Genomic DNA, 15,491 nt, shown 5'->3' with positions numbered 1-15,491 from the left:
GATGAGCACCGAAGTTTTTCTTCACTGGGATTCTTAGCGTTGCTTCTGTGTTGCTGCTTTGGAGACCTGGGCTTAAACAGCAGCATTTCGTCATTATTGTAATTTAGATCTCTCATAATTGCCTGTCTTCATGCAAACTTTTACATAAGAATATACTCGTGACCAGATGTGGTCAGACTGAAGATCCATCTAATTCTGTGTCCCATCTCCAGCAGTAACCAGGGCCAAATGTTGACTGAAGTGTATAAGAACAGGATGAGTGTGTAGTGATTCTTCCCTAGGGTTTTCCTAGCTGCTTGCAGCTGGTGACTGAGAGCTTCTTGAGTCAGTTTGGTATTCAGTTTTGGAACACTTTTTCTTATATGGCTTTTACCCACTTGTGTTTGAGCCTGTGTAAGCTCTTAGCTTCCAAGTACCTTGCAGTAAGAAACTTCGTAGCTTGACTACACTCTGTGTGAGGAACCTTTTGTTGTGTTACCTGCTATTGGAAGAGAGAAAAATGATGGTTTGTTCTATCATGTCGTCCTTCAGATACCTTTTTCCTGTTGAGGAGCCAAATCTTTTGGGTTGTTCCTTTGCTTGCATGGAAGCCAAGCAAACGAAGTATCTGAGAATGCAACCCTAAAATCCTGCTTGATTGCAACTGACCAAAGGGCTCAAAAGTCACTTGACCTTCAGGGAAGTGGAAGTGGCTTGTGAAGGTAAACATGCACAGATGGCATTGTTGCAAAAGCCTAATTTCCTTAAGGAAGTTTGTCAAAATGGCTGCGCTTCATTCAAAGGCTAACAACTTAAGAATGTCTTAAAACTCTGGCTTGGCTAACCATTTTTAATTTCTTTTTAATTCCAGAACTCTTGAATCCTCTTGAGAAACATGAAAACAAAGAACTACTTTTTAAATGTCTTTCAGGACAGTTGACACGTTCCAGGGAGAAGCTGGTTGGGTGCTTTTTTTCTGCAAAGTTCAGAAGAATCTGCATTCTCTTGGATTTTAAATAAATATAAAATAAAAATGGTTTAAAACTTAGCCTTCAAAATGAATGTTGAAATGTCAGATGACAAAGCAAAGAATGGCTTGAAGTCTTCCTTACTTATAAGGGATGAAAATGGAAATAACTACCCATGTGACAGAGCTACAGCCTCCTCAAAGAATTGTACCACCAGGATACACGGTAATTCAACTGACCAAAATACAGTGACTGAGCATGACGATGATATCATTCTTGAAAATAAGAGTGACTTTAGAAGTATTCTTGTAAAACCGCAGTGTGTTGAAGCACTTCATCTGCCGAAGGCACCTGGTAAATACAACTGCACAGGAGCTCAGCTGGGAGATGGAGGTGCTGCATGTAAGTCTTCCGTGACTGAACAGAATTGTGCATATCCTTTGAACTGTGACTCGAAAGAAGCAACAAGCTTACTGAAAGGTAATGTTGCAAGGGCAAAAATGCAAAATCAGAGTACGGAACAACTGGTGCCTTGCAGTCAGACTGACTCTAAGTGTGTATTACCTCTTCCTGCTTCAGAGCAGAACACGCAGTCCCCGATAAAGGAGAGGGCACGATGCCACCTGAGCACATTGGATGTTACGAATGTTATCAGTGAAACTCTGGGAACTGATCAAAATGATGACACGCATCTGAGGGAAATACTAATCTCTTCTGAAGTATGTATAAGAGAGAAATTTGATAGAACTGGCTCAGAAAGGACACCTAATTTCTCTTCTATGATAGTGGTTTCGGAAAGCCCAGATGCCTATTCTGAACTTGAAGTATATTGTCCTGCCTCTGCAGGTGTCAAACACTATCTAAAAAACACTAACAAGACTGATAAAGAATCACAGGAAACAGAAGCACAGTCTGTAAAACTAGCTGCTAGATGTATAGATCCTTATAGGCAGGATGCGTTATCACCATGCGTTAATATTAATGAAGATGACCAAGCGAAATCCTTGCAGGATACCGCTGACCATCATGAAATTGGGAATTCTAATGCTGAAACATGCATGGATAGTTCTGTAAATAATGTGCACCTTCTCCCAGTAGATAGAATGGATGGAGAACAAGTATCAGAGAAAGCCAGTGAACCCTTAACCAAAGAACAAAGCACTTCTGGAAGTGCTGCTCTTCCGGATATGCACAACACCACTTTCATATCTCGCAGTGTACCAAAATTAAAGAGGACTGTTATGCCTGACCTGAAGTGCGAAGCAACTTTTGTAGTCTTCAGTCCTATGACTGAAGAAATTGATTCTGCTCTGTGTACTTCAACCCCTAAAGAACGATCAAAAAATACAACTTTTTCTGTTTCAGCTTTGGCAGAACTTGGAGACGAATCTCCTAAACCAAGACCAAACAAGGTGTTTGTAGGAGGGCATAACAGAAGGCCTTTGCTTAAAGCTAGCTCAGGTCAAACTGCAGGAAAACCAGTGGGCAGGTCTCCTGTTGTGTCAACAATAACCAAAGCAAAGAAATCTGAGATTGTTAGTTTTCCCAAACCTAACTTTAAAAATGTTAAGCCAAAGGTTATGTCTAGGCCTGTGCTACAGTCAAGAGACAGTGCAGGATCAAAACAGTCTCCCCAGTCCACCCAACTGTCAGCTGCCTCCCCATCTTCACTGGTTGCTTCCCCGAGGCAATTGTCACCTTCTATAAAAGTGCTGAAAAAGAAAATAGATCTAGCTAAAGACACTAAAGTGGAATTGCCTGCAAATAAGCCCCATAAGCTACATCTTAACAAACACCTCTTCGCTAGCCAAGTTGTACATGCCACAACACATCCCAGAAACGGTTCCCACAAGGCTTCAAAGACACCTGCGCTAAAGCAGAATCCGGAAGATGTTGTCAAAGCAAGCTCGACCCATTCGGCATGCTCTTCGGTTTCTGCTGTGCTTCCAACGTCTGTGGAGAACTCAAAAGAGATGCTGAACGATAAAATGGAAAGTTCAAACTCTTTAATGCAGCCCTGTGCTCAAAACATCCACCTGACTGGAGGTGAGAAAGAGGAAAGCAACAACATGGGAATCCTTCTGGAAGAAGCCTTGTTAAAAGATGTGGCAAAGGAAGCATTGGACCTGCACTCAGTTCCTTTGGTAAGCTTTTTTCTTTACATGCTTAATTATATGTTTTGTACATTTGGAAAAAGGGAATTCTGCATCACAGTGCTGAATGGAAATTGTGGAATGGGTTTTGGGTCTACCAGTGTAACTCTGGTGTTGGTTTCTGAGGTGAAGTCTCTCCCTAATAAAGGGAGCAAAGAAATACCGTTCTACAAACTGGTTGCACTTGGCCTCATTTAGTGTCTTCAGCCTTCATCTTATTCCACTGTATAAAATTTTTTTGGGGGCAAAGTCTTTTTAAGACAGTGCAGTTGGTAAGATTTCTAATAAAAGCAAGCAAGTCTTAATTTAGTCAAACTGGTAAAATAGCATATCATAACTTGGTGAGGTTTTTCTAAATATAGCTTTTATCAAGATAATTCTAGTGGTACTGTAACTTTAAATAGACACTAGAGATAAATTGCTACTTTCAGTATTTTTTTCTTTCAAAGTGTGCTTTAGAACTAAATTACACTTTAAATTTACTTACAGAAATGTTGTGCATATATTAACAGTATTAAGTTGCACAAAACCTAAAACCCACCAAGTTGGTCAAGCGTTCTGTTTTTAACATCTGAATTTAACTGTCTGCTTTGAATAATTTGGGAGTTCATTTACTTGAAGTGGAACCGGGACTCATTAGAGTAGTGAAAAGTAGCCAGGAAATATTTCTCATGCAGAGGGCATATACCTGGTTTTGGGCAATCAGCCAGCTGGAAGGTGCAAACTTCCTGGCCGGGAGGTATGTGTGTGCTGGTTGGCTGGGAAATATTTTCGGACGAGTCAGCTGCCTGTCAGGAGAAACGTGCTGCTTTCAAATACTCTGAAGGAAGGTTAAAAGAACAGGAACGGTGGGAAAGAAGAGAAGACCTTCAAGGCTGGGTTGACCAAGATCTCAGGAGGTATGGTAGGGACACAGGGTTGGAGTCTTGGTGCTCTATGGAGTCCCTCCTGTTGTTTGTTAGTAGGTTCAACAGCTTATGTTAAATCAGTGAAATGGATGCAGCAGCTGTTATTGATAAAACTGGCATTGTCTGAATTTTTGTCAGGCTTTACTGATTTTTCCAGAAAGCCTCCAGTAAAGCTCAGTATATGGAGGAAGCTACTTCAGGTAAAACAGAAGCAGCTATCCATTTTTGAAACATTACAGAATAATAACATGAATATAATAATAAATATTATTATAATAATAAATAATTTAACTAGAAAACCTAAATAAACATGAAAGCAAGGATGACCTATCTTAATTCTAAAGTCTTTCAGAGCTTGGATTCTGCTTCACTTCTAGTGCTGAGGGTTGGAGACAATCCTTTTAATTCACCCTGGCACCAAGATGGAAACCTTTGTGATATTAATTGTTCTGCTGGTACCTGGAAAATTCATGGAGTGATTTTAAGATATGTGCAGTAGACCAATAAGATGGACTAAACTTAATAAGTGGTCTTCTGAAAAGTACAGATTAACTTCTGAAAATGAAGCTGAGTATTGGAGTCAAAAGTAGAAAGTACATTAATATGACCAAATCGCTGTGTATCAGCTTGAGTCACAGAAAAGCATATGAAGAGCTGGATGTTCTCATGAGTCTGCCTTTATAGCCTTAACCTTACAGCATAAGTGGTCATGAATTAGTGCCTGTATAAACTGGAGCAAGGATGCTCTATGAAAGAGATGAATGCTACATATAAACCAGTTACTTAAACTCAGGAGTGGACCCAGGACAGGTTTTATCTATGGCACCTGAATGTGAAAGATTTTAACCTGTTTGTGTCTTGTAACTTAAGACCTAGACCAGGAAACCTATTAGAAGGGCTGGTAAAGAATTAATCTTGAGATTAGGTGCAGTCATGTAATTGAATGGCTTAATTAGAGTTTGGGGAGGAAGAGGAAGAAACTCTGATGTTAAACGACCCCTGTAACCTCTTTAGTGTGTTTGTCATTACCAGTGATTAGCTTCAAACTAATAGTATTGTGTTGCTGAGGGCCATTCAGGAGGTGATTCTTGAGGTTCTGAACAGGAGATGGGGACAATGTGACAGCCAACAGCTAAGCATATCCCCTACCTGTGTGGTCTGTATTTCATTACAGATGCTGGGCTTCTCACAGTGGTTGTGTGTGGGGGTGTTTTGGTTTTTTTTTGTGGCTGTCCTTGTGTTTGGGTTTTGTTTATTGTTTTTGTTGTGTGTTTGTTTTTTTTTTTTTTTTAAAAAAAACCAAACAGATGCCTTCTGTGAAAGATGGGACGATACAAGGGAAAAACATACCGAAGAAAGACCCAATCACACTACAAAGTGTATCAGCTCCCAAGGTTAAAATGGTGCCAACTGTGTCGCCCTTGAAGAAAGGGTGTGAAAATAAAACAGTCAGCACAATTAAAGCATCTTCTCACAAAGGAGCTGTTCTGTCATCAAGCTCTGGTAAGAGATTTTTTTTTCACTGGAATACTTCCACTTAACTAGATTCTTAAAATTAAGGTATGCTTAATGTATTTTCTGACAGAACTTTTAGAATGGTACAGGGCTGTATTTTCGGTGCTAAATATGATTCTGTTTAAATCACAAATTGCTAATATGGGGGGGGGACCAAAAAGGTAGGTTACACCCCATCATTGTAAAATCTTATCAGGAATGTCTTTAGAAGGGTGTAGGGCTGTTAGAAGAAGCAATATTTAAATATTATTATAGCTTGATTATATAACAGTACTTTGTGGAATTACAACTAAAATTACTCAAAGGATGTAGAAGTGAAGAGGAGAAAATACAGAGCTTGGGTACAAAGCATTTACAATAAGTAACTGTGTGCCATCCCAATGGGAATGAGCCCTTATTTCAGGACATAGCATATTTTGTTCAACCTAATTTTGTTACAGCTCTATAGTTTCTAGAAAGGGGGGAACATAATTGAAGGAGAGACTACTGCTTGAGCTGCTAATTAAGATCGGATTGATTAATACCAAGGGGCAGGGAAGCAAGGATCTTAAAACTAGTCTGTAGGCTGCTGTTCAAATCTGGTGATTGGAAACTGCATTCTGTAACTGTACTGTAGAAATTCAGAAATGCTCTTGTAGGTTATATGCTTTTATTTTTTTAACCAAGTGTGGCAGTATAGCTAATAGCAAAGGTAACCTGGCTATAAATGACTACTCTACACTGTAATTCAGAAAGTGTACACACCCAGCTGTACCCAGTAAAACCTGTTCTCTTTTTTTTTTTAACCCACTCAATCTAAGATTATAAAACAGTCCAAAATACTCCTCTTAATTATATACAGGCAGTGAAGTGTGATAAAATCTGCATCTGTAGTCCTTTATGGGATGAGTCCCTCAAAGAAAGTAGATATAGGCTATTCTCTGACTTGATCCTTGCTAATGTGAAGGACTTGCTCAGTGAACTAGGTACCTACCTGTAAGCCACTGATTTCTTGGAAGACTCATCACCTCTCTAAATACCAATTTAGAGCTTTCCTATCTGTAATTATGGTCTCACAAGAACTGAGATGCATATAGATATGGATGTGTATTTGTCCCTGTGATTATTAATGCAGAGTAGATTTATGACACCATTGCTAGAAATAAATGTAAGCATGGCTGGGTTATAGGACTGACTTCTTCCCTTCATAAAAAAAAAAAAAAAATCAGATGCACTTTCCGAAGCAGAAGTCATTCACTGTTGAAAACAAAAACCTTTACTCCCCAACTTTGTTTAGCTAAAGCTGTTGCTCCTTAACTCAATGAATGTTGAAATTGCAATAATCAGTAGCACACCTTTCACATTTTTCCTATTGCAAGAAGGCTGCTTAAGCTAAAAGCATGAAGCAGCAGCTCAATGTTTCAAACTCATGCTACGATCTGATGAGGCTGGAACTTTAGTGCCCTCTTCCCACCCCCTCTGCCAATGCCTACCGTTCCTAGCACTTCTTGCCCTTTGTTTTGCTTATGCAATGTTTTGGTGCTACAAAGTAGTATTTGATGCACTAAACTATATCAGGTTAACTTCCCCAAGCCTTGCTGAGGGATTTCTTAAACACGGTTCCTTGCTCGCTGATAAATGTAGTACTGATACAAATTGGAGGATTGGAGTACAGGGTGGGAGAAGCAAGGATGGGAAGCATGGGGAAGGGTGGGAGTTACTTAGTATTGCTGCCAAAGCCCTGCTGTATTATGCGACCGCACCTTTCGGGTAAAACCTTGTCCACTGCTGTTTACTCCATCTGTTTCTAAAGTTTTGGAAGTAAAACTGCACATAGACTTCGTGTGGTCAAGTGGCAGCTTGTAAATCAAACCCAGTTACCTGTTTTAGCTAAAGCCTTCCTGTAGGGAATAAGTATTTCTTCCAGTTAAGTCATTTGAACACTTTAGTATTAAACATGTGCCTTTATGTAATTCCAGCAGTGCAGATAAATAACTCTGTAGCTGTACAGTTGTTTGCTCTCAGGATTTCTCCAGACTACAGACGAGCTAAATCCAGGCTGGAAATGACTTCTGGAGGTCACCTAGTCCAGCCCCACCTTGCCTGTAATTGGGTCAGCACTGAATTCAGACTAGGTTGTTCAGGCATTTTTCAAGCCAAGTCTTAAAAATGTCCAAATCCTAACGACCTCGTTGCTTCCTGAGGTACTAACACAAATGCACTTAATTCTTAGCCAGTTGCTGGCTGTATTTGGATCGCTGGGCAGGCAGATGAATGAGTGTAATGACTCCATTAAATACTCTGAACAAGAGAAGTGACAGTATAGGTCTGTGTAATCTCACGTGTGTTTAGGGAGAGAAGCAGTCTGTCTGTCCAAAATGTATTAGTATATGTATTATTCCCAGACTAATCAAGAGCTTGTGAGCAGTGAATTGTATCGTGCACTGTCATTTTGAGTGGGAAGCAGGAAACTCCCTAACAAACAAGAAATAAAAAAAAAAAAGGCCCTGTATAAAACACCAATTATAAGGTCCTTCTAACTTGGTAGGAGTTGAAATCTTGGTATTTTTTTTCACTTGTAAATGTGAACCATAAGTTTTCAGTGGTAACGCACTAACCCAACAGGAAACATGTCTTAGAAGGAAATTCCCTCATCCTCTCCTGATCAGAAGACAGCAGGAGGAGGATATTTCAAGCATTGTATTTTTGTGAGGTTATTTGCAGAGCACATTAAGCTAGAAATAACATTTTCCTTTATTTCAAAATGGTTGCTGAATGCTCTTCAGTATTGGTGTGTCTTGGCTGGAACTTGAAGTTTTTGCTGAATTAGAAATTGGTTCTCTAAAAGGGGAGCCCAACTTGATTCGTTGTTGTGGTTTGTGAAATTGTGAAGCCCAGTTTCTGCAGCAAATCTAGAAATCAGGACACAGTTGCAAGCTAGATGCCTCAAAATTATTTCTGTAGCTATTTGTTTCCATTCCTCCATAAGACAGAATCACCTGCGATCACATACTCATTCTTGAACAAAAATCTTAATTTTCTACAGCTAATTTTTCCATGGTGGTGTGTGTAGATTTCTGTAGTACTGCATGGTGGGCAGTATGCCTTTGCTATGTTAGTTTGCTATTAGTGAAAACACTTATTAGAATTCAAGACACAGAATAAAGTGTTTGAATTACCTGGTTCTTACTGGAAGGCGTGTGTAATTTTGTAACCTGGACTTTGAACCAGTCCAGAAATGAAAGCAACTATTGTTTTCGTTCCTAGCAAATGCACGCAGCCCTCTAATTGGCTGCACATAACCACTGTGGAGGAGTAATAGCCTGCTAATAGTTGAGGTATTATGGTTTGGGAAGAGTCTGGCCTTTCTCTCACTTGAAGGGGAGTGGTGGAAGGGGCTCGGAGAAGCCAAGGAGAAATTGGTGGTCCCATGGAACATCACTCCAAGTTCTTCTGTCAGCCTGCCCCAGAAACCGTGTGCTACTACCCCTGCAGTTGGGTGGAAACACAGAGTTTGAGCTGCAGGAAATTGTTTGATTTGTGTTGGAACAGTGTAAAATAGGGCTATAAATGGTTTACTTTGGATCTAAAAATGTAGATGCCCACCACTGCTGGGTGGTTGTTTTTTGTTGTTTTTTTTTTTTTTTTCTTAGTTCTGACTATAGAGCATACCTATAAGTATGTAAAGGAATGGAGCTTTACCTGCAAGTTAAGGTTTCTGATATGCTAATACTTCACCTACACTTCTGCCTTAAAATAATACCATTGCTTTCAATTATTTCCCCACTGCATGAAACTTCACGTTGTTATTGATGTCTTAGCTATGACAGCTCCGTCAAACCTTACGCATAATTGAAACTATTTGGGGATGTTAAAGCATCAAAAATATTATTTCTCCACTTACTGTTAAAGACTTCCAGAAATTAATATAAACCACGTAAATCATCTTTGTAACTGAAATATCTTTAACTCTGACAGTTACTTCTGTTTTACTTATCAGTGACTTAAATCAGAGACAAACGGTACCTAAAATGTCACAGAGCTTTACTTGGTTATCTTTTCCATAAGTCTAGTCCAGCAGTACTCCCTCTTTTGCTTGCTGGTATTTTCACACCATTTAACTAGAGTAATGAAAGCTTGGGTAGAGAGAAACTCAACAGTCTGAATTCTGTGTTTCCTTGAAGATTTTGGACAAGTGAGAGCTTTTCTTTATGAAAAATTGATCACACTGAAGGAATTTTCTGGTGTTGTGCAACTAACTGAAGCATGGGAAAAATAATTCCCCCTATGTTATAGGAAATACATTTAAGTTACATTAGACAACAAAAGGTTTAGTGATACTTTGAAATACTGATTTGCTTGTTAGTTCATAATTGCTGAATTCCTTCTGTTGCGTTTTGGCTTGATCTTACACTTAATTCAGAGAAGCTTCCAAAGTTACACATTTAAAACCAGAACAGGCCGTAACAGATTAAGACTGTGCTCATTATTGAGTGTTGTTGCTATTTATTGCACAAAGAAGGGCTTTTCAGATGGAAAATTGAAACCAAATGGTATGAATGGGTTTTCATGCAGCTGGAGATGTATATAAACTTGATAATTCAGGACTTTTTGGTATAGCCTTTCACGATACTAGTGAAGCAGAACCGAAACAATTTAGTTTCAGTAAGCATTTCCACAATCTTGAGTCTATGTTCTAACACTGAACCAAGAGCTAAACCAAACATGGTTATTGCAAATCACTTTGCAGCTTGTATCATTCCTGCTATTTACCGTGTGACTCTCTAAAGTTGGATTGACATGCTGCCAAGAGGAAACAAAATATTTTAACAGGCAAACATAACTTCCAGGTTTTCTGGGCTGAAACAGTCAGGAAATGCTGGGCTGAAGAGTTACTTGTAATGGTATCCATATACTTTCTTGTGAACAAATCTGAAATACACTAGAGTCTATAAGTAAGGCTTAAAATTTAGGTTCAATCAGGTTTTTTTATGCTTTTTGGTTTTGTTTCTTTTGCAGAACAGTCAGCTGTTTTCATAGATCCTAAAAGCAGGTTCTTCATACACTAACTTATCCAACAGCATTATTTGCCCTTGTAACATTTGTCCCTGGGTCCAGATTACTTGGTCCCCTTTTTTCTCTTTCTTTAATACACGCCTAGTGCTTAATTACACTAATTAAAGCCTGTGTTAAAAGTGAACTTAAAACTCCCATATTCACCTTCAGACTTGTTGGAAGGAAACCCCGTACATGAGTTTTCATGGATCATAACGGATGTCTGTAGTATAACATAAAGCTTGCCTGTCATCCCTCTTTGGTCATCTTCACCCAGAGAGCTCCACTACATAGTGACTATTTCTCATAAGCAGTTGTCTTTTAATTTGGAGTATGAAGTAAGGAATAATGTACCTAATGTATCTGAAAGGACTTCTGTCCAGCTGATAATTTTGTGACAGTTCAGGAAGCAGCGTTAGTTGTGAGAGCTTAGGAAGAACCTGCAGGTCATCCCTCCTGCCTCTCGAAATCTGACTGCTGGAGTTGGGCTTCTGTAGTAATGTTTCCACTCCACTTTGCCCTTGCTTCCTGGCCATCCTCAGCAGCAACAGCTTGCTGGAGGGTGCCCGGAGCAGTGTGTAGATCCTTGTGCCAAGCATTGACCTCTAAGCCTCTGCCCCAGCTGTTGGTCATTCAGGTATGGCATGGTCAATTCACATTTTGAAGTCAGAAAGGACCCATAAAACAATGCAGTCTGAATTCAGCATAATCAATTTGATTTTAGCTTTGGCTATGTATGCTAACAGAAAAACTTGTTTGAACTTTGACACCTATTTTGTTCTGTTACACTTCATTAACAAGGAGCTCTCACCATGGGATAGATACTGCTCATGTTTTGCAAGCCTTCCACAGGGTTCAGCATAAGAACCCCATTTAGAATAAATTATTTGCTACTTAGTTTTATAAGTCAAATGGACCATGAGAAACTAGTAAAAGTAGAAGGCTTTTTGTTTGTGAGGTAATACGGAATATGTTACAATAAATGATTTCAAAGCAAGTTGATTGATTGATGTCTGGTTTGGTAGCCTTAGGTGTGGTCCTCTGAGACTTTTGGGGTAGGGGGAGAAGTGGGAGTGTGGCAATGTTTGAAGAGGAACTTAAGTGATCTTTATTCCAAAGTTTATGGTGTTTCCAGTACTCTGACTTCTAGCTTCCAGAAGGGAGTGTTTCATCCTGTCAGGTTTGTACCATGCTTTGGGAATCATGTTTTCACATATGTTCCCAGACTTTTTACAGGTGACTTGTGACTAACCACATCAGGGTTTTAATGTGTTATAGCTGTTGCAAGAAACGTGATCGTACTTGCAGGGGCTGATGCTAGCAGTCCACCTGTCAATACTGTCAGAAATGTGGATGCATATATAAGAATATTCTCCTTTAGGAATAAGGTGTACACCAGTTCCCTGCAGGGGAATTTCTTGGTACCTAGTCATTTACTTGCAAGGACATGCTGGTGTGTCTTCAAACAACCCTTCACCTGTACTGGTTAGTTCTGAATTCTTGGTGTGGAGATAAAGAAGGAGGGAAATAGGAGTCCTTGTCTTCCCAAAGAAAATTGTATTTGTTTTGCAGTGAGGTTGTTCTTCATGCAAGGAATGTATGAACTCTTGCAACAAAAGACTTACAAGTATTTGTATTTAACATGGGTATAAAAGCTGCAAATTGTCCCTCCCCATCCCTGGAGGTGTTCAAGTGGAAGGTGTCCCTGCCCATGGCAGGGGGTTGGAACTAGATGATCTGCAAGGTCCCTTCCAACCCAAACCATTCTATGAAAAAATTCTCAGTGTATAACATGAAGGTGTGTGCGTGGTCTGAAGAGCTGGACAATAATGAAAAGCATAATTGGATGTGGTTGGTGGTTTTCTTTTGCCTCGCCTTTCCTTGTGGTATGTGCTAGTGAGGTCGCACCTCAAGTACTGTGTTCAGTTCAGGCCCCTCACTACAAGAAAGACATTGAGGTGTTGGAGCTGGTCCAGAGAAGGGCAATGAGGTTGGTGAGGGGTCTGGAGGACAAGTTCTACAAGGAGCAGCTGAGGGAACTGGGGTTGTTCAACCTGGGGAAAAGAAGGCCGAGGGGAGACCTTATCGCTCTCTACAACTACCTGAAAGGAGGTTGTAGAGAGGTGGGGGTCAGTCTCTTCTTGCATGTAACAGGCTATAGGACAAGTAACTTGAGGCCATTTCTTCATCAGAGTAGGTTTAGGATGGATATTGGGCAAAATTTCTTCCCTGAAAGGGTTATCAAACATTGGAACAGGCTGCCCAGGGAAGTGGTTGAGTTGCCATCCCTGAAGGTATTTAAAAGACAGGTAGACATGTCACTGAGGAACATGGTTTAGTGGTGATTTTGGCAGTGTTAGGTAGATGGTTGGACTTGATAATCTTAAAGGTCCCTTCCAACCTAGATGTTTCCATGATTCATTTGACGACTTCTTGTGCCCACTACTCCTAAACAGACAGAACTTTCCAACAGCCATGTTAAAGGTAATGTTTGGGGTTTGTTTGTTTAAGTCAGGATGCAAACAGCTCACAGCAGTCTCCTGGCAAAGCTGGAGAAGGCAAGCTTTGCCACCGCTGTGAGCTCCCCAGGGAAGCTGGTGTAAAACTACCTGCCATCTGGAGACTGGCTCTGCCTGGGGTCATAGGAGATGACAGCGTGATTGTGCAGACATGGTCTCTTTTGAGGCTGTTCTCATTCAGCCTACAAACGGAAAAACCTGAAATTGTGTAACTCTGGCAGACAGCATCATGGCCAATGGTACTGGAGTTGGGAGAGCAGACTTGAGTTTGCACTTGAGGACGGGGAGGAGAAGGGCTGGTTCTCGGTGCTGGAGAGATCACGGGCAAGGAGTTAAGCCTGAAGGAAGACTTGGAAGGGAGGAGTCTCTCTGGTCGTGGAAGGATTTAACTGGGGGGGAAGTCTGCCAAATTCCATGACTGGGCCAAATAGGAAGGGAAAAAAGTGAAATTTAACAGCAGACGTACATGAATTTTATTCTCTCCCTCTAATTGAAAACACCCCAATTGCTCTTAGGAGAGTAGGAGCAATTGAGAGAGTGAAAAGGGTTTGTTTGGTGGTTGTCAACTGCTAATATAATGCTCTATAGCACTGAAGATCAGTTTTCCAGTTCTAGTCTGAGGATATTTAGCTGCAGGAGGAAGAACATATGAATACCTACCTGCATGGCTGCTGGCAGCCCGGTTATCTTTTAGGTACTGACTTGCTGCTGGTTCCCTGAAACCTGTGCCAAAGAGGAGCACTTTCCTAAGGATTGTAGGTGAATGGGAACAATACTGTGGAAGTCTACATCAGATGGGGAATTGGGTCTTGCCTTGATGTGTAAACCATTCTCTGGTCAGCTGTTATCCCCTAAACAAATAAATCTCTTGTGTAAATATTTCAAGACCAGTAGTAACTTAACATTCCCTGTCTTTGTGTTTATGTTTAGCAGTTTAGGCATTACAAGCAACATAATGTGTCCTGCTTTTTCTTGGTAATTTTGGTAGTAATTTGAGACTTTAAGTGGGAGAGATAACTACAGAGAGATTATCTTTGGTAAAATTATGAAGCGTGCTGTAACCACTCTATTCCTTGAAGGAATACTGATATATGTATAGTGTAATAAAGTATAACTGATATTGCTGAATGGCTAATCAGGCAACCTGGGGAGCTTGCAGCCATCAGAAATCTCTTAGTATTGCTACTGCTTTACAGTGCTCAAAATAACTGTAAACAATCTTACAACTATGTTAAGATCCATCTGCTGGAAACAATACCAAAGACCAGTTTCTTTCTGCGATTTACTTGTTCCTTTCAATAGCTGTCAAAAAATAGTATGTTTTCTTGAAGACTTATTCCCCTTGCTTTCTAAGCCTACAGTACAAGGTCTTTATTGTTTTTTTTCATCATACTTAAAATTATTTTTTTACAAAGTAAGAAGTTTAGTAGTTCTGAAATGGAGCCCTCTGGATTTTTGAACTTGCAGGAAAAATTAGAAAAGCATAAGACAAAAATCCAAACTTCAACATCTTCAAGAGAAGAGAATGAAAGGCCAAACCAACTGTTACTGTTAGCTTTAGGGTTAAACAAAAACAGCAACAACAAAAACATCCTTCCAAAGACTCCTCTTGCACTTGGTCTGCCCTAAGTTTGTTTGGGAAAGTCTTCCAACCATTCATCTCCAGGTGTCATATAGCTCTGAATGCCAGTTGTTATGTGCTCAGTTCTAGATATGAAGTATGTGGATCCTGTTTGAAGTGGTGGACACTGAATCTTAGATTTGGTGAACACATATTCGGCTTTACAGTCTGCCTGGTGTCAACCAAGTCCCAAGTTCAGCACTACTGGCATATGTTTATTCTCTCAATTTGAATTTTTTCAGTTCCAGTGCTATTTAAAGGAAGCCTTAATTTATTATTAACAATAACCATCTATGAGAGTCATACAAGAGGATGATTATTTGAGTAAGGATATGAAATCGGACTTCAGAGCTTCTTGAAAAATTAGCTTTGTTCATTGCTTATTTCCATTCCAATACAACAGATACTTTAACATACTTGAAGTAACGTAGCTGTTGCATAGAGACTTTTTTCTAAAGAATTGCCAACACATTACCTCACTGTAGAGGAATGTGATATTTCTAGTATTCCACTTCAGTGACTAGATTAAATAACTGATGAAAGCTTGTTACTTTGACGCTATTGCTTGTTGTCTTTATAATAATGGTTCACTAAATATCCTCCTTTTGTGCTTGTTTCCAGTACTTTTGTGTATATATCACATCTTCACGCTTCTGTCTTCAAAACCTTTCATTTAATTCTGTGCTAATCTTTTCTTAGGGAATGATACTTATAAAAATACTTTACAAAACCATTGTTGTTAGTTGAAGTAACACCTAGAGTAGTTGGTTAATGATCTTGTGTCATGACTTAAA

At 39.8% G+C, this 15,491-nt stretch overlaps 1 protein-coding gene across 1 annotated transcript in view; it reads left to right on the top strand.

Annotated features, from left to right (window-relative positions):
* Nucleotides 1-1,036: 1,036 nt before the first annotated feature.
* MTUS1 (microtubule associated scaffold protein 1) overlaps nt 1,037-15,491 on the top strand; it is a gene marked incomplete at its 5' end in the record, with an annotated part of 92,683 nt that continues 78,228 nt past the window's right edge. Inside the window, 2 exons of the mRNA XM_082482573.1 lie at nt 1,037-3,091; nt 5,316-5,511. Coding sequence (XP_082338699.1) covers nt 1,037-3,091; nt 5,316-5,511 — 2,251 coding nt within the window. The remainder of the gene's footprint in view (nt 3,092-5,315; nt 5,512-15,491) is intronic.

This window comes from Vanellus vanellus (genome assembly GCF_965231255.1).
Source record: "Vanellus vanellus genome assembly, chromosome: 4".
Lineage (NCBI taxonomy): Eukaryota > Metazoa > Chordata > Aves > Charadriiformes > Charadriidae > Vanellus > Vanellus vanellus.
Note: the sequence above shows the minus strand (reverse complement) of the source record. Positions and strands in the feature narration are given on the sequence as shown.